A 20,242-nucleotide genomic window follows, 5' to 3' on the forward strand; every position below is an offset into this window, starting at 1 on the left:
CAAGTATTATCCAATTTATATACAAATATAACTTTTTTTATTTATACGCTATAAGAAATTGGGATAAATTCGTAGTGATTACGGATTTCATTTAAATTTGAATTCACTCCGCCATTTGGAGTTTTGGAGTTTCAGAAAAAATCACTCCGAATACGGGGTAAATCGGGAGTTTTTCCCACCGCAGTGATCTGGATTTTATTTAAATCCACATTTGACTTGGAGTTTCAATTAAAAAAAAATCGTCTTCGGAGTAAATTTTACTCCAAAGAAATTAAATAAAGAGATAGACCCGCTCCACATTTGATCTACGTTCACTCCGAAAATTTATTACAGAGTAAGTAACTAGACTTGAGGTGTAATGTTTAATTACATTGACTATACGATTATGTAACAAATAAATTTTCGGGTGACATTCTACTGTAATTTCACAGAGATGTAATGGTAAGAATTAATGGGAGGTCCATTTGCCACAATAGTAAATCCCTTCCGTAGACCAAATGAACTGGACCAGCGGGACTATAAGAACTCCCAGGATCGGCTGGTTGTCTATCAGTTCGTATTAGCTCTCCATGTGAAAGGACAGATACATTTTCTTGTAATTTAATATTTCGTGACAATATTTTAAGTTTTATCTACTCAGTTACAATGTAAGTTATTTTATTCGCTCATAATAATTATAAATTTATAATCATTGCAAATAAATAAAAACTCCTTACAATACCAAATAATTAAATTTTTTTTTTAATTACAGTTAATTTTAATTATTAATATTTTATTTATGCTAACAATTTAACTTTTTTTTTTAAATACATTTTTTATTCTTAAATTTATTTACAATATAATTAATATTTTTTTTTTTTTTTTGAATAAAAAAAATTTTTGTTATTAAAATTTGAGATTAAAATCATCTGATAATTAATTTAATTACTGTCTTACATTAAGAAATATGTATTTATATTTGATATTACGAAATTAAAAATGTAGAAAAAAAATTAGCGTACTGGTAATCGGTAGAAAAATTGCAAATGTGAAATTAAATGAGACAAAAAAAGTCTAGTTAACATTTACTTATTTACAAGTTAGATAATTAGTTAAAAAAACATAAATTTATTTATCTCGATTCTGTCTAAGTCAACTCAATAAATCATTAAAAACTACTATGTAATTTAAAAACTGGTTTTAAAAATATCAGATCGTAATATTTCCAATATTAAGTCAATTACCTAAACGATTAGCGAACTGGTCTGGGCAATTTTTTTTACTCCTACGAATTTTCAGTACAGAAAACGCCTTTCTACGCTAGTAAAAAGTAATCGGTAATGAAGGTCGTGTGTACCAATAATTCGAAAGGATCATAAGTTATGATAAGAAAAAAAAATAGTAATAGAGAATAAGTGATACATAAAATAGTTAACGCAAGTAAATTCCCATGGTGGTTTAGTTTATGCCTTTTCATTATTCAATACCTCGGATAGTTGTAATAAAAAAATAAAAATAAATAAACCGGGCGTTTACTCTCGCTGTGAGCGACTTTCAGAGCGAAACGAAACAAGTAATAGCGAATGTGGATATACGCGTTTTTAAAATGTTCATATATAGAATAGATATGTAGATATATATACATATATATGTCTACAAGTAAGTAAATGTACTTGCAAATCGTGGGTACGCCTAACTAAGAGATTGAGATAATAATAAGTCACGATCAGCACGAACTTAAGGTATTGGCTTTGATGTGCGACCAACACACTGGCATATCACCACGACTTTGGCTGTCATTTAAACTTGGACATGTAATAATATCCATGTACTTGTACTTGCACTAGTACTTTTACTCCTACATTGTTTTAAATAAACTTATTAGGTAATACCGATAGGCGTGGTCGCGAACAGAGAACTCGTTGACGTGAAAACAGTTTAGAAAAATTTATTCAGCATTTAAAAGTCGGCAGTTACTATTTTCATTTGCGTTCACGTTAATTATATTAACTTGTAGTTCAAGTAATTAAGAAAGTCATGGACTTTTTTAACAACTGAAAAAAAAATTAATTAATTAATAATTATTCAATATCGATAGTTAATTAAACTAAATAGTAAACTGGTAATCAACAACTCCCTAAATTATTTAGCTATCATGAACATTATTGCATCATGAACGTGATACCAATTACGCATGAATAGATTTGCTTTCGTCGCACTGTTATGTCTTGATGTCATGAATTCGAGAGATCGGTTACGAGTTAGCAGGAGTTTTGATCAAGTTTTTATCTGTAGACAATGACCAGTTATTATTATTGGTATTAGAGATAAAAAAAAATGTTATGAGATTACGGCATCATCGATCCTTGAGCACGAATGATTTTATTAGATCAGCGATAGATTGGATAATGGATTCCATAATTGAACGGGATATGGATGACTGACCATGCGGTTGTCATAAGAGAAATTTATCGAGAATTCGGTGAAATTATTCCGGAATCCGTCGCTGTTGATTTCTATTAATTTTATTTTATTTGTTTTATAAATTTTATGTTACAGAGATACAATTGAACAATGTTCAACATACTTACATTGTGTCTGGTGTGTACGAGTCTAGTGCTGGGTAATCCTGCTGGCAAGCAAGGAAAAGAATCTCGCAAGGCTCGTGAATATGTCGAGAGCTACGATCACGGAAATCACGGCGGATACGCTTTTTTGGCTGACTTGTCAAGTGCCAAGCTCGGTAAATTCGACAGCTACTCTGCTCCATCTCACCCAACTCACTACAAGACAGGATTCAGCGTTGGTGGAGGTCTAGTTTCCATTGCACGTGGTGCTGCAGACCAAGCAAGGACTCAAGTCGCAAGCCAGCACTCAGCTGCTGGTCAAGCTGCATACACTGCCAAGAACACATTGGCTCAAGCAGCAGCCCAATCAGCTGCAACTGCAGCCGCTGCACTTGCTGGAAAACAAATACTTCTTTCAGGTCTTGAGCAGCAATCTCGTGACGCTCATGTTGCAGTTGATGGTGAAAAGATGCAACTTCAACAGGCAGCGAGAGCTGCAGCTGCTGCTAGAAATGCTGCTCAGCAAGCTATGCATCAAGTTCAGGTAGCTACTACTGCTTTGAATGCTGCTCAAGCTACATCAGATCATGCTGCTCAAGCTGCCGCTGAAGCAGCTGCTGAACTTGCTGCTCAAACTAGTATGGTTGGTCAGGCTAAAGCACGTGCCCAAACTATCGACGAACAACTCGCAGCAGCACGTCTTGACTTCCTCGCAACTCAATCTGCATCAGACAAAGCTGCCGCTGCCGCTCAATTGGCACAAAATAACGCCGCTGCAGCTGCAGCACATGCCGCTGAGAGTGCTGCTGCTCTTGCTCCATTACCTTCTGTTGCTGAAGAAGAAGATCACCACCACAACGATCATTATGACGCCCACCATGATGCTCACCATGATGGTCATCACGACGCTTCTTTCCTCGTTGAACAGCACCAACCAGAACCAGCTCATGGTCCAGTCCATGGACAAGTCCACGGTGTCGCTCATTTACAACCAGCTCATTACGCTGGCGATCACCATGATGACTCTTATGTCCTTCACAAAAATGCTCTCCATGCCCAACACGGTGGTCCATCTTACGCTGACTACGACTACAAAGGATATAATTACTAAATGTTCAATAAGTAATACCATGTAAAATTTATTTGTACAGATTTGATACTTTGGATTTACAAAAAATAAATAAATTTTTTAGCGCGCCATTTAAAAATTTACTATAAATTTTATTTCATTCATCTCCATCATTACAATTTCCCAACTTAAAACCTTTCTTATTATTATATAAATAAATTTACTATCAAATACGTCAGTCGACTTCGAAATCAAAATCAGATTCTGCTAAAAAGTGACTAAATTTTCTAAAAAACTCTATTTCCTACACTTTTATTCAATTTTTATCAGAAAAATTAATAATATCTTACGAAATTTATGAGTGTGAATGTAGCAGACATCAGACAATATAAATTTGAAATAAATAATTAAATTTAAAAAAATACGCGTACAGATTTTGAATTTATCTAAATATGAATTTTTAAATTTTTACTCTTCTTAAATTTTACCCATTTATTCCAAAAAATTTCGCGCCAACTTAATAGTGGTAGTTGCAAAAATTTTTCCCAATCAAAAACTACTTCCCTACTGCCATCTAGACGCGATTTTCAAATCATCAGTTTACTGCTTATCAACAAAAAAAATTTCTGTCTTACCATCAACCTGATAAATTGACATTTATATATAAATTATATATTTTCTAACCATTTAAATAAAATAAACTGACTCATGTCTACGGAAATTAACTCAGTCTACCGAAATTTAAAAACTCATTTTTTTAAACTCAGAGTAACCCAGGGTTTATTCAGTCGCCAGCCATCAGCAAGTTCTGCGATAATCAGCTGTCTCATTGGCTGTAGAACGGACTGTAGCACAGCGCGTATGTATTATTACACATATTAATATAAATATATATATATCATACATGTATGTATAATTCGTTGGCTGGTTGGTTTCTTTTTTTCAGTAATAAAAGAATAGTAAGCAAAGCAGTGAGCCAGGAGAGAGCTGCGAGTGAGTATGACAAGGAGCTAATGTACAGTACAATACAACTGATGACTCGAATGAGCAGTTCAGTATACAAGTGAAGTTCATTGAAATCTGTACCGACGTGTTTATGACAGTCCCGTGATATCAGTAGTAAAAAATAAACGTGGTGATATATTTTAAGATTTAAAAACAGTTACTGGTGTCTCAATACATTTGCGATGTTCTTAACATTGGAGGATAGTCGCCATTGAAAAAAATTAACAACGTCCGGTCGAGTGTCTTGAGTTATTATGTTTAAATGTATACATGATATATAATAAAGAGAGCAACAGAAGTTTATAAAGATTCATCAAGGATGAAGGTTGAAGGATAATTGCGAGGTCGTGAGAGAAACAGGAAACTGGCTATCAATAATCGATTGATACGCTCAGCTACCTTGTAAATTATAATCTTAAAGTTTATTATATATCTATATATCTATATATATGTATATGTAACAATTATTATTAGAACTGGTGCTGGTGAATTTGTTTTTATTATCAATCTGTGAATGAGATAAAAAATTTAAGTGGCCTTGACAGTTCGAGAAATGACGAAACAGTGATTGGTCTTTGGTTCGTTTTAATTATTATTATATTTTTAAAAAGAGTAAATCACTGGTATTGGTTATTATATTAATATATCATTTATTTGCGATAAGGTTTTGTTGAAGAATAAATAAATAATGAGTTCAGTGTGGAAAAGATTACAGAGGGTGAACAAGAGAGCTGCCAAGTTCCAGTTCACTGTTTCTTATCATGAACTTACTCTAGAGACAACGTCTAAATGGTGAGATAAACTTTCTAAACAATAAAAGATGTCGTAATTTTATTTTTTATAACCTGGTTATTTATATACTTTAGTTTTAAAGACAAATAATAATAATGATACTTGATCCACTTGAGAATTTGTTTTTGTTTTTTTTTTTTAATTATTTAGGAGACCTAATAAATTAAGTGTAGTCTGGACAAGAAGAAGTAGAAGAGTTAGTTCAGATCCACTAGAATGGGAGCCTTGTTTGAGCGACCCGATGATTGGAATTGTCAGCTGGGCTGTTCCTGACAACCACACAGTGTCTGTGACACTATTCAAAGACCCACGTACTCATGAACTTGAGGACAAGGACTGGACTTTTGTTGTTGAAGACGTAATATAAAATTTTGAATAAGATTTTAAATACTTGACTAAATAAAACAAATGATTTATTAAACTAGGTTTCATCAACGGGGAAAAGAAGACATGTCGCTGCCACAAACATTAATATGAAAAAATATGCGACCCTGGAATCAAGTCAGCAACAGCTCAAATTAGATCTCAAACCAACGTCGAAAAAAATAGTTCGCGCTACGTTGGAGTGCACTTTATCATGCGTATTTCTAAGAGAAGGCAAAGCTACGTAAGATATATTTATGTTGCTTATAATCTGTAACCTCTTGTTATTTTTATCATAACCATAACGATCATGTTACCCGTCTGTTTATGTATCAGAGATGAAGACATGCAGAGTATGGCCAGCTTGATGTCAGTTAATAACAACAGCGATATCGCGCCATTAGATGATTTTGATAATGAAGACATTCCTGAGGATGTTGAAGAACTTTCGCTGAAAAATCTGGACGAGATTCTTGACATTTCAACCCAGTTGGACATGATGACCAACAGCCTGACAGAGAATGAAATCCCCAGCACTCCGATAAGCGGTAAATTATTTTATTACAGCTCTTAATGATCTGTGTAATTAAAATTTGATCAATTGCTACGATAACAAAGTAGGTAATGACTGTTATTATATTTATAATTATTGTTTCAGTGGCCAGTTTGGTCAAAGACGACGCAACTCCGGTAAATGATCAAGTAAACGTTACACGTGATGTCAGTTTGACGGCAATTCCTGATAATATCAAGGACAGGTCGCCTATTAAAGATGAAATCGCCGTCGAAAATGAGTACGTTTGTTTTATCATCATTATTATTTTCGAGTACAATAAAATATCTAGCACACGTTCTACTTAAACTGTCCGTACTGATGATTAATAATAATAACTAAAAGTAATTGTATTTATTTAACTTTTTTAATCTTAAGTAAAAACGCTTCGATGAGATCCAAACTACAGCCATTGGATTTGAAAAAAAATGAAACATGCGCACCCCGTATGCGAGAAATAACTCCAGGTCAAGATCTTTTGGAGTGGTGTAAAGATGTTACACGTAATTATTCTGGGGTAAAAGTAACAAATTTAACAACGTCCTGGCGTAATGGAATGGCATTTTGCGCAATAATTCATCACTTCAGACCTGACCTTATGTAATTATTTACAATTATACTTTCTATTATTATTATTTATTAAATTTATGTCTTTGTCACGTAAATTTCCAAGCATACGTTTTCTTTTGTGATTTAAAATTACACGGGATATTTATATTTGTAATTTATCGTTTTTCAGCGACGTCGATTCATTGTTGCCGCATGACGTCAAAGGTAATTGTAAAAAGGCATTCGACGCGGGGGAAGCACTCGGTATTCCACGTGTTATAGAGCCAGCTGATATGGATATACTAACTGTACCCGATAAGCTAGCGGTAATGACGTATTTGTATCAATTAAGAGCACATTTTACTGGTCATGAATTAGAGGTAGGCCATTTTTAATGCCTACAAGTAATTAAATACTTATCATTATTTAATAATAATCATGTGTGTGTCTGATTTGAAAAAACCAGGTTCATCAAATCGGTAAAACTGCGGACGAGTCATCGTATATGATTGGTAGGTTCAATACGGACAATAATTCTGAGGTGAGTGTACAATTATTCGGTCAGGAGATAATAAATATGCGGAAAAAAGAAAACATTGAACAGAGAAGCAACAAAAGTGCTGATACCAATACAAACAGACGATCAAATCCGTTTGATTATAAAAGAGATGATAGTTGTGGTGAATCCTTAAAAAATAAACTACATCTTAGTTTAAATACTGACATTCAGGACAACGAGTCAGGTAAAGATAAATCACCGTCTAGTGTCAAAGACGTCAAGGACATTATTCTCGCTAGCTCTAAAAGTATCCTTGGAAAAGTTTTGTCACCGACTAAGGAAAAATATACAAGAGAAAAGGTTTGTCGATAATTTAAATGATGTAAGATTGGTAATTTATATTTTATTATTATTATTATTCATTAATTGAATACAGAGCAAATCACCACCGCGGTCACTTCATGTTCAACAACGTCCAATTCTTATGACGAGACGTCAATTAACAGATCCATTTGGATCTGACGACGAAGAAGAAAATATTCAAGTTATTGATGACAAGTGGTCTCAATCGATTTCTATCACCAAGTCACCGACCTCACCTCGAGACGTACGGATTTATAATTAAATTTATTTTCACTTAGTTTAGAAAGTTTTTTATTTTTTTTGTTTTGGTTTGTTTTTTAAATGTAGGAGTTGATAGATCGAGCTATACGAGCGAATTCCGAAGGTCCTCGTGGTCTTTCTCCATTGCACGGCGAATTGCGATCACAGCATGTAATTGTCTAGACACTTTTTATTTAAATTAAATTACAATGAGACTTGTTCTTTTAAAAAAAAATCAAATTAATTTAAAAATAAAAAAATTAATGTCGTATGATTTTTATTTGCTGAAACAGCCGCTGGTCACTCGACATGACGAGCTGAGAGAGCGCGCTCGGCAACTTTTAGAGCAGGCTAGAAGTCAGTCTAAAACATCAGCATTGTCCTCACCAGTTTCGAGTCCCGTTGAAGTGAGTTTTTGTTAATTATTAAACTCTTGGTACAATAAAAATAAAAATAATTATAATTATAATTATAATTTTAGTCACAAAATGAGGACGATCGGCAACAGCAGCTGCGTGAACGAGCACGACGGCTGATTGCCGAGGCACGTATGGGTGTTGTTTTAACACCTAGTCAGCTTGCTGATGATAATAATAGTGATAGAAGATCTACCGATGATCAAAATAATAGTCCAAGACGTAGTATGACTCCATCGACACCCGGAGACCGCTTGAGTATAAAGGCAGGTGTTATTTTATTGCAAATGTGTTAATATACGTAATGATATTTAACAATGCATACTTTTATTTTTAGTCGGAGTATAATGGAAATATACTCGCTAATGCCAGCGCTATCGACAGTGATAAAAAAACCAACTCTCCAATGTATTCTTACAATAAAATAATTGAAAGAATTTCTCCAGATAAAATTAGTCCAGAAAAAAGTCCGCAGACAATTAGAGGGGTAAAAAAAATTGTTTTATCCATTAATTTATCGATAAATGAATGTATGTGTTTATAACGTGATTTATTTATTTTAGTTGGGTAAGGATATGACGACTTACATACAAAATGAATTGGAGGCATTGGAAAGAGAGCAAAGTCAAATAGATATACAAGCGGCTAAACTTGAAAAACAATTACGAGCCGCGATGGAGAGTGATAATGAAGAAGACACTGAGCGACTCATGTCACTGTGGTTCACTCTCGTTAATAAAAAGAACGCCTTGTTAAGACGGCAAATGCAACTTAATATTTTGTAAGTAACTTTAATAAATAGTAAATAAATTTATTGGTATAAATTATTTTTTTTTTTTTTTGTTGTAAATAAAGTAATGATTTATTTAAAAATATGTTAACAGAGAGAAGGAGGATGATTTGGAGCGACGTTTTGAATTATTGAATCGTGAATTACGCAGCATACTTGCTGTCGAAGATTGGCAGAAAACAGCCGAGCAGAAAGTCAGAGAAAATCTTTTACTTGAAGAACTGGTTTCGATCGTAAATAAACGGGACGAGTTGGTCCATCATTTAGATACGCAAGAAAGAGCGTAAGTTTTTAAAATACTTTTTATTTTTATCCTCGAGTGCTTTTTTTACGTACCATTGATATCGGAGTAAATAAATTTTTTTTTGCAGAATTGAAGACGATGACGAGATCGAACGTGATTTGTCACGTGCTGGCTTGGCGCAGCGGAATAAAAATTGCGTGATACAGTGAATAATGATAACTAGCAATAACTATTTAATATAATTTTTTTTTTTTTTTTTGCTAATGGAGTTGCCAAAGAAAATGATAAAGTTGCGTCGCATGTGTCAGTGATTAATTTACAACTTACGATATTAAAAAAAAAAAAACTCATTTATAAATCGGTGCGGTTTAATAATTTTATAAAAGCAAACTTTTTTTACCTGCTGTTGCTTGTTCAAAGGCTTTAGTTTGCTCACTAAGTTATTTTATTAATTATATGTAAAGAAGTATAGACTAATTTTTAGTTAGTTAGTTAGTAAGTAATTAATTAATTAATTAATTAATTATAGAAAAAGAAGTAATAGAAATACTAACGGATTTCCGCGTAGGTTGTTCAAACACTGCGCACGCAGTCTAATAATTAATAAATAAAGTTTCTTAATTACTTAGGTATACTTTTAAAAATATATATTATGTATAACTGGTGGCAAAATAATTATTCAGTATAAACACAATAATAAATTCGTCCGATAAAATTTAAAAACACTCGGTAAGTTATAATATTTATAATAATAATCGACATACTCAAGTCTGTGCCATAAAATCGTCATGTGACAGATCGATTTAAATAAATGGCATCCGTGTAGATTTTGATTATCGACATTAAAAATAATCGAAATAATAAATTTTATTAATATTTTTCATTGCTCACAATTGAATTTTTTTCTACACATGATGACTGTTGCTAACTGACTGTTTAAATTTTTTTTTAGATATTTTTTTTATAGTTTATTAATAAGAAAAAAAGTAAATAAATAAATGAAAGAAAGAAAGTAATAAAGTTATAATTAAGTATGTATATTTTGCTCTAAATTTATTGTAAGTAAAATATTAAGAGATGGAAAATATTTTTTTAATTTGCCTAATTAATGTGTTGAACCACAATTTATGCCAAATTTTTTAACATTGTTAATTCGTTGTAGTAAAAATTAAAAAAAAACGTACAAGTATAATGATATAGAGTAAAAAAAAATTAGTGCTGACATTTTGCTAATTTGACCTTCACGTGCACTATTATGCAGCCTCTTTAATTACGATTTAAAAAGCTTCAATAGTAATTGCGATATTTATTGTAAAAATCATACGAATGTAATTTTAAATTCCAATATCGATATTTATAATAATTTTTACTTAATTCCTCTCTGGAATTCGATTCATTTCATAATTTTTTTAATCGATATTTTATAAACCCACTGGTTGCATCTTCAGATCTTTAAGGTCATTTCTCAGTCAGTGTTTCTCACTTTGTAAAAAATTTCAAATAATGACAGCTGTCATAAGCGTTTCAAAATTTTATTAAATAAAAAATTGTGAAATGGATCGAGGATGAGCTAGAAATATATTTATTAACTGATCAAAATATTCACAGTTGTATATATAAATATATACCCAAGTATATGTGACCTACAAGATAGAAGTATTCAAGTTGTTTTTTGACCTATCGATCAGATACTGAATTCAGCCATCTAATAATTTTTGAATTTTTTTAAAAACGATAAATTATAAAAAACAAAAATTTTTAAATAATTGCACTTGTAGTTTTTTAAATTTTCTACACGTGCATATTTTTAGTTTTTTTTTTTTAATCGAATTATTAAAGTAAAAAAAATCCAAAAATTACTAATTGTTAACTTCAGGATCATTAGATAAGGCAGTTGACAAATCGATCAGAAATTCATGTCACCGAAAAAATATCTGGTTTAAAAAATTTTACATAAGTGACGTCAAGAAGTTAATTACAAATCAAAAATTTTTTTAATTGGAAAAAAAGACAAATTTCTTGGCTTCTAGACCAACATCTGTACCTTATTTATATTTATATAAAAAAAAACTTGGCTTTGAGACAAAAAATAATTCTTGTCCATTTAAAAGACATCTTAAAGTCGTCTGTGTTACTCGGTTATATATTTAAATACTAATATAAAAAGTAATAATAATAAATATTGTATTGGAATTTTATAAAGAAGTATCGATTAAATCATCAATTGTACGCTGATGTGAGAGCTTATTTATAAATGTTGACACTTGGTCTGACTAATCTGCTAGTATATTATCATTGTCATTAATTTAAATAAAAGTAATAATTGTAAGAGTGATCTCTGTACATACCGCCGCTCTCGCCTATTCATTCAAAAGTTTTTATTTTAAATTTGATTGAGTGAACGATAATATATATATTTAATAATTATAATATTAATATTAGTATTAAAAATAATAATAATAAAATGTTCATTGACGTCAGCAATACAATGCAATAATTGATAATTATAGACTTGAGCTTCGCGAATATCATAACATGATATTTATTATTTAACAATTAAAATACTTATCATAAATTTTAGTGTTCTGTCGTCGATGGATAAGCGATAATTTAAATAATAAATTTTATTTCAATTTTTTTTCTATCATATTGTATTGTAATTATAATATTGATACATATAAGTTTTATTCTTATGTATATCAACTTTTATCCGGTGCAAATATACGGTGTGATGTGACAAACAATTAACTCAATTGTTATTTTTATTTTATTATTAATTATATACATGCATTTATTTATTATATGTACATACTTATGCACGTACCCGCATATATGTGACGTTTTTAACGTCTCTTTGGAATAGTTATTAAATTATTAATTAATAATAAACATTTAACAGAATAATATTATACCTAGTAATTTAAAATTTATATTTTCTCAACATAATTCGAAGGAAATAATCCAGTTTTTCCTTTTAATTTCCCGTGCCACCAGCCACCCTCGTGTTCCATCAGAACTTCAACGACGTCGCCTTCTTTGAGGCCCAGTTCGTCCAGGTCCTGAGGCTGGTAGTCGTAGAGAGCTTTTACTCTGGGAAGACTTGACACTGGAGGTGGTCTCGGTGGTAATTTATTCCTATTAGCGTTGTGGAGAGTCGCTGCTAACCTCTGGTTAGGATCCTCGTACTGATTGATATGTCCTCCAGATAATCGGTTGTTATTATTTTTAGTATTATTATTATTATTAACACTATGATTATTACTACTACTTATTTTATTATTGTCTTGATTACTCGGCAGTCTTTGATTATTAATTGGATTGTAACCTGGATAAATAATGGGCTGATTTGGTGGTGCGGGGTCTGAAGGCGGTGGCGGGGCTCGTATTAAACCAACTCGTGGACCACCTGTTGGATTATTCGTCAGGATTTTACCCAGTGTCGCTGATAAAGCCGGAACTTTACCGTTGTTGTGATTATGCTGCGGTGAAGGCCGGATATTTGGTCGATTTGGAGGCAGTGTCGGTCGTAAGCCCGGTTGAGTAACGGGATTATTAACTAGTGCATTGGCAGTCGCTGCTGGTGAGGCCCGAGGAGTTGGTCTGGGTTGCGACGGCATCGCTGGTCTACTTGGCTGTGTTTCTACTCTATCAGCATTATCGTAAATATTACCAGATCTCACTGCTCCAGCAGTGGCAGCGCTAGTAGGTCGATAAGCATTACTATTGCTTTGATTAATCGACTTGTTACTGCTATTATTAAATGTACCAGTACGTGCTCTAGTTGTTCTGGCGCCAGACAAACGCGATGGTCTTGATGTTGACGGCATGCCGGGTCCTATAATGACATTTAAAATTTTTCCATTTGCTTTCAACGTCTCCTCATCGCCGTAACCGGTCATTGAAAATTTAACTTGACGAGTGCCCCCACCACCCCAGCCCTCTTTCTTAACTTTAAATTCAAGATTATTACTGAAGCGTATGTTCAATGGGTGTCCCAATTGTTCGAGGTATTTTTTACTAAATGCTGATAAAAATTCTGTCTTGAACATGAGCTGGAGTAGACTCGCGTAGTCTTCTTTCGCGTGAATTATGACAAAGTCATCTTGCAATGTACTCAGTGACACGTGACTTATCTGCTCGAAAGTGAGTTTTCTTTTGATAACTTCCTCACTTACACGCTGCTGTCTTCGTGCTCCTGTGTCTTTTTTATTTTTCTCTGCCCGTCCAATTAAATATAAACAGTTACCAGTAAGTACTAAATCCCTACGGCACATCTTGAAACGTCGATCGTATTTTTTAACAACTTCAGCGAAAAATACTTTGTCCCGACGTCCAAGGAGATTTGTAATTCCTGGTCTGCCATCTAAACCAATATAATCGCCGACAAAGTTTCTCTCCAAACTAGCGCGTCTTCGCTGTTTGTGTCCGTACAATAAATCAGTAGCCGCTTGTTTTTCAGCATCCTGTCGTTTACGTGCGAAATATTTTTTAAATGACTTTTGAATTATGCGCGCGTAATAATTGTATTTACGATCACGAGCTTCTTCGAGCATAAACAAACTCTCTGGAGCTTTGACAAATACTTTTGTTTTTCCGAGTTGATATTGAGTCCCGTCAATTTGAATACTTGACATTATCCACTGGACACCTCGTTTCTCATCTCCTGTCCAGTATGGCCAAGTTTGTGGGGTAAGAATAGCATATCTGTGTAAAAATTTAGAAAACGGACGTCTATAAGCGAATCCAGCTCTTCTTACTCGTATATTTTCCTTCAATCCCAAGTACTCAACTTGGTGCTTAACTCTCAGCGAATCCCAATCACGCGGCTTTTTAGTCTCATTGGGTTTAATACACCGGATGTAGTGAGGCGTACACTTGATCAACTGAGCAACGAGTCGACTCGCTTGATTGCGAATTTTGCTACCAGCTGTGGTTGGTCTCGACTTGAGTGTTTTAGTCTTACTATTTATTGTTAAATCTTCTTCCGGTGGATACAACAATTGTACTAAATTATTAGTGCTACTGCGCATCAGGTCAATTAAATCGGTAAACAATACGTCCCGGTTTTTGTCACAAAATCCATCAACTGAGTAAATAACTTGGCCAGCGTAATGTAAAATTGCAAAACCATCGCTGCTAGCTTGGAAATGAGCGTGACTACTGGCAACGACGGATAATTTCTTCTGTAAATCTCCGTCAGCGGCATCACTACCACCATGAAGAGTCGCACAAACGTCGTCAAGGACTAGGAAAATACCGGGAGGTCGTTTACCTTCCAGTAGCTCAACAACAACCGCATTATTAAAGTAGTCTATCGGTGTCCACTTTATATTTTCTGCTACATACTCCTCCTGTTAGAACAACAAGCAAAACAAATTAATTAACGAGCACATGTATCTCTATGTGGTAATTACTCACAATTAAGATCTTAGTTAATTAGTTTTGTAGTTTACCTGCTCGGCTTTCAAGGTCAGCTCGATAAATATTTGCTGCAATTTTTCGTTGACAAAATTAATGCAAAATTGTTCAAAGCCATTTGATTCGAATATTTCAAATCCATATATATCGAGGATTGCTATTTCAAATGCATCGCCAGATGTCATCATTGCCGAATTCACTCGCTTAACAAGATAATCAAAGAGCCGAGCGTATATGTCCTTGGCTAAAGCATCGCGGGTATAAAGTGCTTGAGCGACATTGAGAGTTACATCCACACACTCAGACTGACTGCCCCATTTTGATTCAAATCCACGTGATATCAATTTATGCGACAGTCGTTCTGCTGATATGCCCAGTAAATATGACGGTAATTTTAGCGCTAAAATATTCAAAACATAAAATTATATTTTTTCATACGTAAAGTATAAAAAAAAAAATTAATTTTTAATATGTAAAATAAATTTCTTGCCTCTAGGATCAGCAATTTGAGAATAATTTCCGTTTTCTCGGAATTTAATTCTCCCTATATGAAGAATCCCGGCTACAAGTCGTAATATATTTGATACTTCGGTCTCTTTGATGTCCATAACACTTAGAGCTGAAACATTTCACGCTAATTAATCTTCGTCCTTTAGATAATTATGTTAATGTATAATAATCACAGCTGATTATTAATGCGCAGCTGCGCTTATCAACATTTATTTTATTGTTAAGATAATTATAATCAATTGGATGAAATTTTTAATCAATTTTGATAAGATTAATTGGCCGGAGAGGCTTAACTGGTGATAAAACTTTGGACTACCTTTTAAAGTTTCCTGAAAATCTTTGGCATCGCTGCTGCTTCCACGATCGCCCATACGGCAAACGTTACCATCCCAGCTCATTAAATAATCACAGCCGTCGAGTTCGTGTCTCAACCCGAATTCCGCTGCAACAAACAGCATGCTCATATTATGTACATATAGATATATATATAAATATAGACTGCTAATGGCAAGAGTGTAGCAGAGTAAAAGCAACCAGAGACAAGGGATAAAAAAAAAGAGTACATGAGAACCCCTCACTCGTGGCCTCGACAACTTTAAAGAGACGCAGCAGAGCATCAACACACGTATCGTGTCTCTTTATGCTACTTACTTTTCATCTGCTCATTTGCTCCAGCTGTCAGTTGATAGAACACATGGAAGTTCCTCTCACCGGCATTGTGCTTGACAACTCGAGATTTCTCAAGCAGGAAGTTTGATATTTTACCTCCGATAGGCTGCCCGCCATCTCCAAATTGCATCTCAACATATTTTCCCTATTTTAAATAAACAAGAAAGAGCCTGAGTTAATATTTCCTCAAACATTTTCACACTTTTTAAGCCGATTAATAAAAAAATAAATAAACAGTAGAGGTTTAACTTACAAATCGACTACTGTTGTTATTTCTAATTGTCTTGGCGTTACCAAACGCCTCGAGAAGTGGATTTGATTCCAAGATAATATCCTTAATTCTTTGTACGCGTTCCCCGCCGCCGCTGACCCTCGATACATAAGCCATTATGTACTTAGCAGCCACCGTCTTCCCGGCGCCTGACTCACCACTGTTTCAAGATTAAATCAATGAGAACAAAAAATTATTTACTAGGAAATACAGAATGTGGAAAAAAATGATATAAAGAGAGGTCTCGTCACAAACCTTATGATGACGCATTGACTCTCGACATCTATCAACATGTTGCGGTACATTTCATCTGCCAGTCCATATATATGCGGTGGATTTTCATACGGTGCCTGTTATAAAGATTATTAATTACGCATAATTTTAAATACTGAGAATTAATTACTAACTTTGGTTTCATAGAATATAGGGGAGGGCAAAACGGAGTACTTAAGAAAATACTAAATTTTCGGGGACTTAAATACGTTTTATTTTTAATTTTTATAAAATTTTGAAGCCATCCCTGCTCTACTCTTTTTTGCCCCTACCTCTCCTATACATGTAGTGATAAATAACTTACAGCTCCCTGATATATTTGAACTTCTTTCTCGCCAAAGTACGGCATTTGTTTGAATGGATTAATGGATACCAAGACTGGCCCGATGCACGTCTAATTATTATCATTTTATCATAACATTAAGGAAAGTGTTAAGTATGTAGGTGCAGTGGTGTGTAATTGACAATAAAGTATGTATGATGTAATATAATGGCACAAGAGGCTTCGTCGAGGTCAGGAGTTGTAAAAAAATAATATAGAATTATAGGATGAGAGTTTCTCACACTCAATCCTATCCTATGAATGTTGAATTAGCATGCAGGCTCTACAATAATAATGATGATGGTAAAAAAGGTGGATAGAGCGAATTGAGTAAGTAGAAAAGGAAGAGTGCAAGTAATTCGTTAATGAAAGGATACATATATATAGTCATCCATATATCTCTTGCGTAAATTATCCATGATCGCATCCTCAGTGATCTTAGGAAGCAGCACCATGTCATCGACCCCGGATACTTTGACATTTTGACTCTGCCAATGATGAATGACCTAACAAAACAATATATTTTATTATATTTAATGATTATGTAATTTAGTACAAGTGCATAATATGATATGCAGAAATTTAATTCTAAATTCTAGCAGAAAATGAACCAATCACTCTCGCTCTTGTTCCGAGGCAATTTAAATGGGAGTGTCGAGGCTCGAGAAGTGCTTCCGGTCATGAAACTCATGACCGCGCAACGACCAGAGGGCTCTTTACATACTCATATTTACATTTTTATTTTATTTTTAATTCTCTTTCTTTATTTCTTTTGTAAATGCTCACTCGCCATCAAGAATCCAGGACGTTGTCCGGATTACGTGTCAAGTATTGTTTGTGACCGATCAAAAGTGAGAAAGAAATGAAAATGGAAATGGAAATAAAAGTCTACAATAGTCAAATAAAATGCTGGCTGAGAAGAAAATAATAATAATAATATTAATGACATTTCCGTTTTATTTATAGACGACTCTACTCTTTTTGTTGCTGTCGTTGGAAATGTTAACCAGAGAATGTATAACGGTAATTAATGAGCTTTGATGTTACATTAAAAGAATCCATTGTCACATACTGATTTAAATGCTTGATACACGCGTTTTGATTCCGCGAGTTAGCCTTCACGTGTCCAACTAAACAGATAAGGAAAGGCGGTTTTTTTTTATGATGATTCATTTTTCAAGGGAGTATACATAAATATTATTTTCTTTCTCATTATTATTATTATTATTCTTATTGTTCCTCAGACCTCTTTATAACTTCGTGACTTATTTTTTAATTTAAGTAATTACTTAAAAAATTACTTAACGATATCGTGTCTTTAAATTATTTTTAATTGATTTAAAATCACCTTCATATTATCGATGTATCGCTAATGGACTATTTTCAATTACGATTATTAGTTTTATTGCTATATATTATTTGTTATCAATTTATACAAAAATAAATGGGTATCAGTGATTAAATTTTACGAGTTTAACATGAGCGTAAATGTAGCTGACGATTGTAAATTTTCAAAATTTAAAAATAAGTGAATTAAATAAAATTAAAAAAATACACATTTATAGAATTTGAAAATAAGTTTGTGCATTTTTTATATTTTTAATTATTTAATTTTTTTAATGGTAATTTGAAATTTGTCTCACATCTGCTGCATTTACTCTCTAGTTTAAGGAAATAATAAATAATTTTCTAAAACGTAAAACTAAAACCGGAGTATTAAATAAATTTAAAAGTGTCGAAGACAAATTTATTTAAAAAATAAATAAGATAAATGTAGTGGTGATGCTAACGGTGAATCATCTGGAATTTTAGCTGCATTGAATTTTAAAATATAAAACAAAAGATTTCTTTTTAATTCATTGTAAATATTTTGTCGTGTCCTAAATAACAAAAATAAAAAATTAGTGGAACAATTTGAATGTAGATGATTATAAAATGTTGTTATATTATTGATTTATTAAACAAACCGGGCCAGTAATGAGCTTGATTATTCGGTCGAGTAAATAGAGCGGTTACAAAACCAAGAAACATTACATTGTCATTCTCGCTTTACTTGTTTCGCATTGACGAACATCATAATCATAAGCGGGATTGTATCAACAGTAAACATGACAATTTGTAAGGTTTCTAATAAATTACCATCAGTATTTTTATTGTACATTTCCACTTGCCTTCGCTAATTTCATATTTTTAAACTCCTTGTTTATTTTAAATAAATATCGTGCCGTCATATCATGTTATACCTGCGACTAAAAAACCGGACATTGAATATCTAACCTGTTTACAATCTAATCTTCCAACTGATATCACTCATAATCGGAATTTCCAATTTCGTATTATATAAATAATTTAAAATATTTAAAAAAAAAAAACTGAAATTAGCCGCCGCCTTATAATTTTGAATTTTTTTAAAAACGATAAATTTCAAAAAATTGCAGCTCTAGTTTTTGAAATTTTCTACACGTGCACATTGACAAGTGTCAATTTTTTAACCTTTTGAATAAATAAATAAAGTGTAAGTAAAATAAAAATTAAAAAGTGCGGTAATTTTTTAAATTTTTATTTAAATCAATAAATTTATTTATTTAAAATTTAAAAATTGTCTGATATCTGCTACAATCACACTCACAAAAAGTGGCATGAAATAAAAAGAATATTTGAAAGTAAAATAAAGATAAAAAATAAAAATTACTCACCATTGTTGCAGTATGAAAAATCCGTTTAACAAGTAAAGTATTCCAAGAAAAAACAAATCATTAAATAGTCATAAATAATTAAAAATGTCGTCACCAATAAACAAAACTCTTTAACCGCTTGACCTGGTTATGCTGATACAGGAGACAAAACATCATCAAGTAAAATCATTTAAATAAATAGCGTATCAAAGATCTGTCAAAAATGCAATAGCTGTAGTTAAATATTTATAAAATAGTGAACACGAGTTTAAAAGTCAACTTTTATGGGTTTAGTTAACTAATTATATTAGTTTAGTAGAGTAATGACTAATCAAGCTGAAGCAAACTCCTAAGCTACACTAGTCAGCTTCAGCTAGTCACTGACTCGCGTGTTAAATGACTCAGACATGGAGTGTACACTACTATACACTACACTAGATAATGAAGTGCCAGTCTGGGTCTGACGCTGACGAACTTTGCTACCGTAGCACGAGCTTACACCAACACGACACACGAGTGCACTGAAGCACACGAGCAACCAGCACCGAGTACCGAGTCACCGAGTGAATAAAACAGTGAACGCCAGGGACGTGCTGATACCACTGTCTTTTTTTTTTACTCCTACTGCTCCCACCTCTACCTCACAGCCTTCTTTTATTCCCGCCAAATCTTTTC

The 20,242-nt window shown here is 33.0% G+C and overlaps 3 protein-coding genes across 4 annotated transcripts; 2 read left to right on the forward strand and 1 right to left on the reverse strand.

The window, feature by feature from the left end:
• The first annotated feature begins 558 nt into the window (after positions 1-558).
• LOC103568845 (histidine-rich protein PFHRP-II) lies at positions 559-3,707 on the forward strand. Of its 2 annotated transcripts, none has more exons than XM_008545841.1 (2): positions 559-647; positions 2,539-3,707. In XM_008545841.1, exon 2 carries the CDS (start codon positions 2,554-2,556, stop codon positions 3,655-3,657), a length of 1,104 nt encoding a protein of 367 aa, XP_008544063.1. In that variant the 5' UTR covers positions 559-647; positions 2,539-2,553; the 3' UTR covers positions 3,658-3,707. The 2 variants fall into 2 exon arrangements, with proteins under 2 accessions (XP_008544063.1, XP_008544064.1); XM_008545842.2 differs by lacking the exon at positions 559-647 and adding an exon at positions 1,774-1,864.
• A 662-nt stretch (positions 3,708-4,369) lies between these two features.
• On the forward strand, positions 4,370-12,085 carry LOC103568844 (EH domain-binding protein 1). The gene is made up of 18 exons (XM_008545840.3): positions 4,370-4,474; positions 4,562-5,198; positions 5,285-5,412; positions 5,563-5,770; positions 5,838-6,019; positions 6,112-6,323; positions 6,434-6,569; positions 6,707-6,928; positions 7,068-7,257; positions 7,344-7,736; positions 7,813-7,983; positions 8,067-8,150; positions 8,273-8,386; positions 8,461-8,661; positions 8,733-8,882; positions 8,959-9,176; positions 9,280-9,468; positions 9,557-12,085. The coding sequence occupies exons 3-18, from the start codon at positions 5,309-5,311 to the stop codon at positions 9,636-9,638; spliced, it is 2,856 nt and encodes a 951-aa protein (XP_008544062.1). The 5' UTR covers positions 4,370-4,474; positions 4,562-5,198; positions 5,285-5,308; the 3' UTR covers positions 9,639-12,085.
• A 93-nt stretch (positions 12,086-12,178) lies between these two features.
• On the reverse strand, positions 12,179-20,141 carry LOC103568842 (unconventional myosin-Ie). The gene is made up of 10 exons (XM_008545838.2): positions 19,589-20,141; positions 17,270-17,398; positions 16,875-16,964; positions 16,553-16,647; positions 16,280-16,457; positions 16,009-16,171; positions 15,674-15,799; positions 15,338-15,466; positions 14,883-15,247; positions 12,179-14,780 (listed from the first exon to the last, which is right to left on the reverse strand). The coding sequence occupies exons 1-10, from the start codon at positions 19,589-19,591 to the stop codon at positions 12,357-12,359; spliced, it is 3,702 nt and encodes a 1,233-aa protein (XP_008544060.1). The 5' UTR covers positions 19,592-20,141; the 3' UTR covers positions 12,179-12,356.
• Positions 20,142-20,242: the final 101 nt, after the last annotated feature.

This window comes from Microplitis demolitor, chromosome 3, assembly GCF_026212275.2.
Source record: "Microplitis demolitor isolate Queensland-Clemson2020A chromosome 3, iyMicDemo2.1a, whole genome shotgun sequence".
Lineage (NCBI taxonomy): Eukaryota > Metazoa > Arthropoda > Insecta > Hymenoptera > Braconidae > Microplitis > Microplitis demolitor.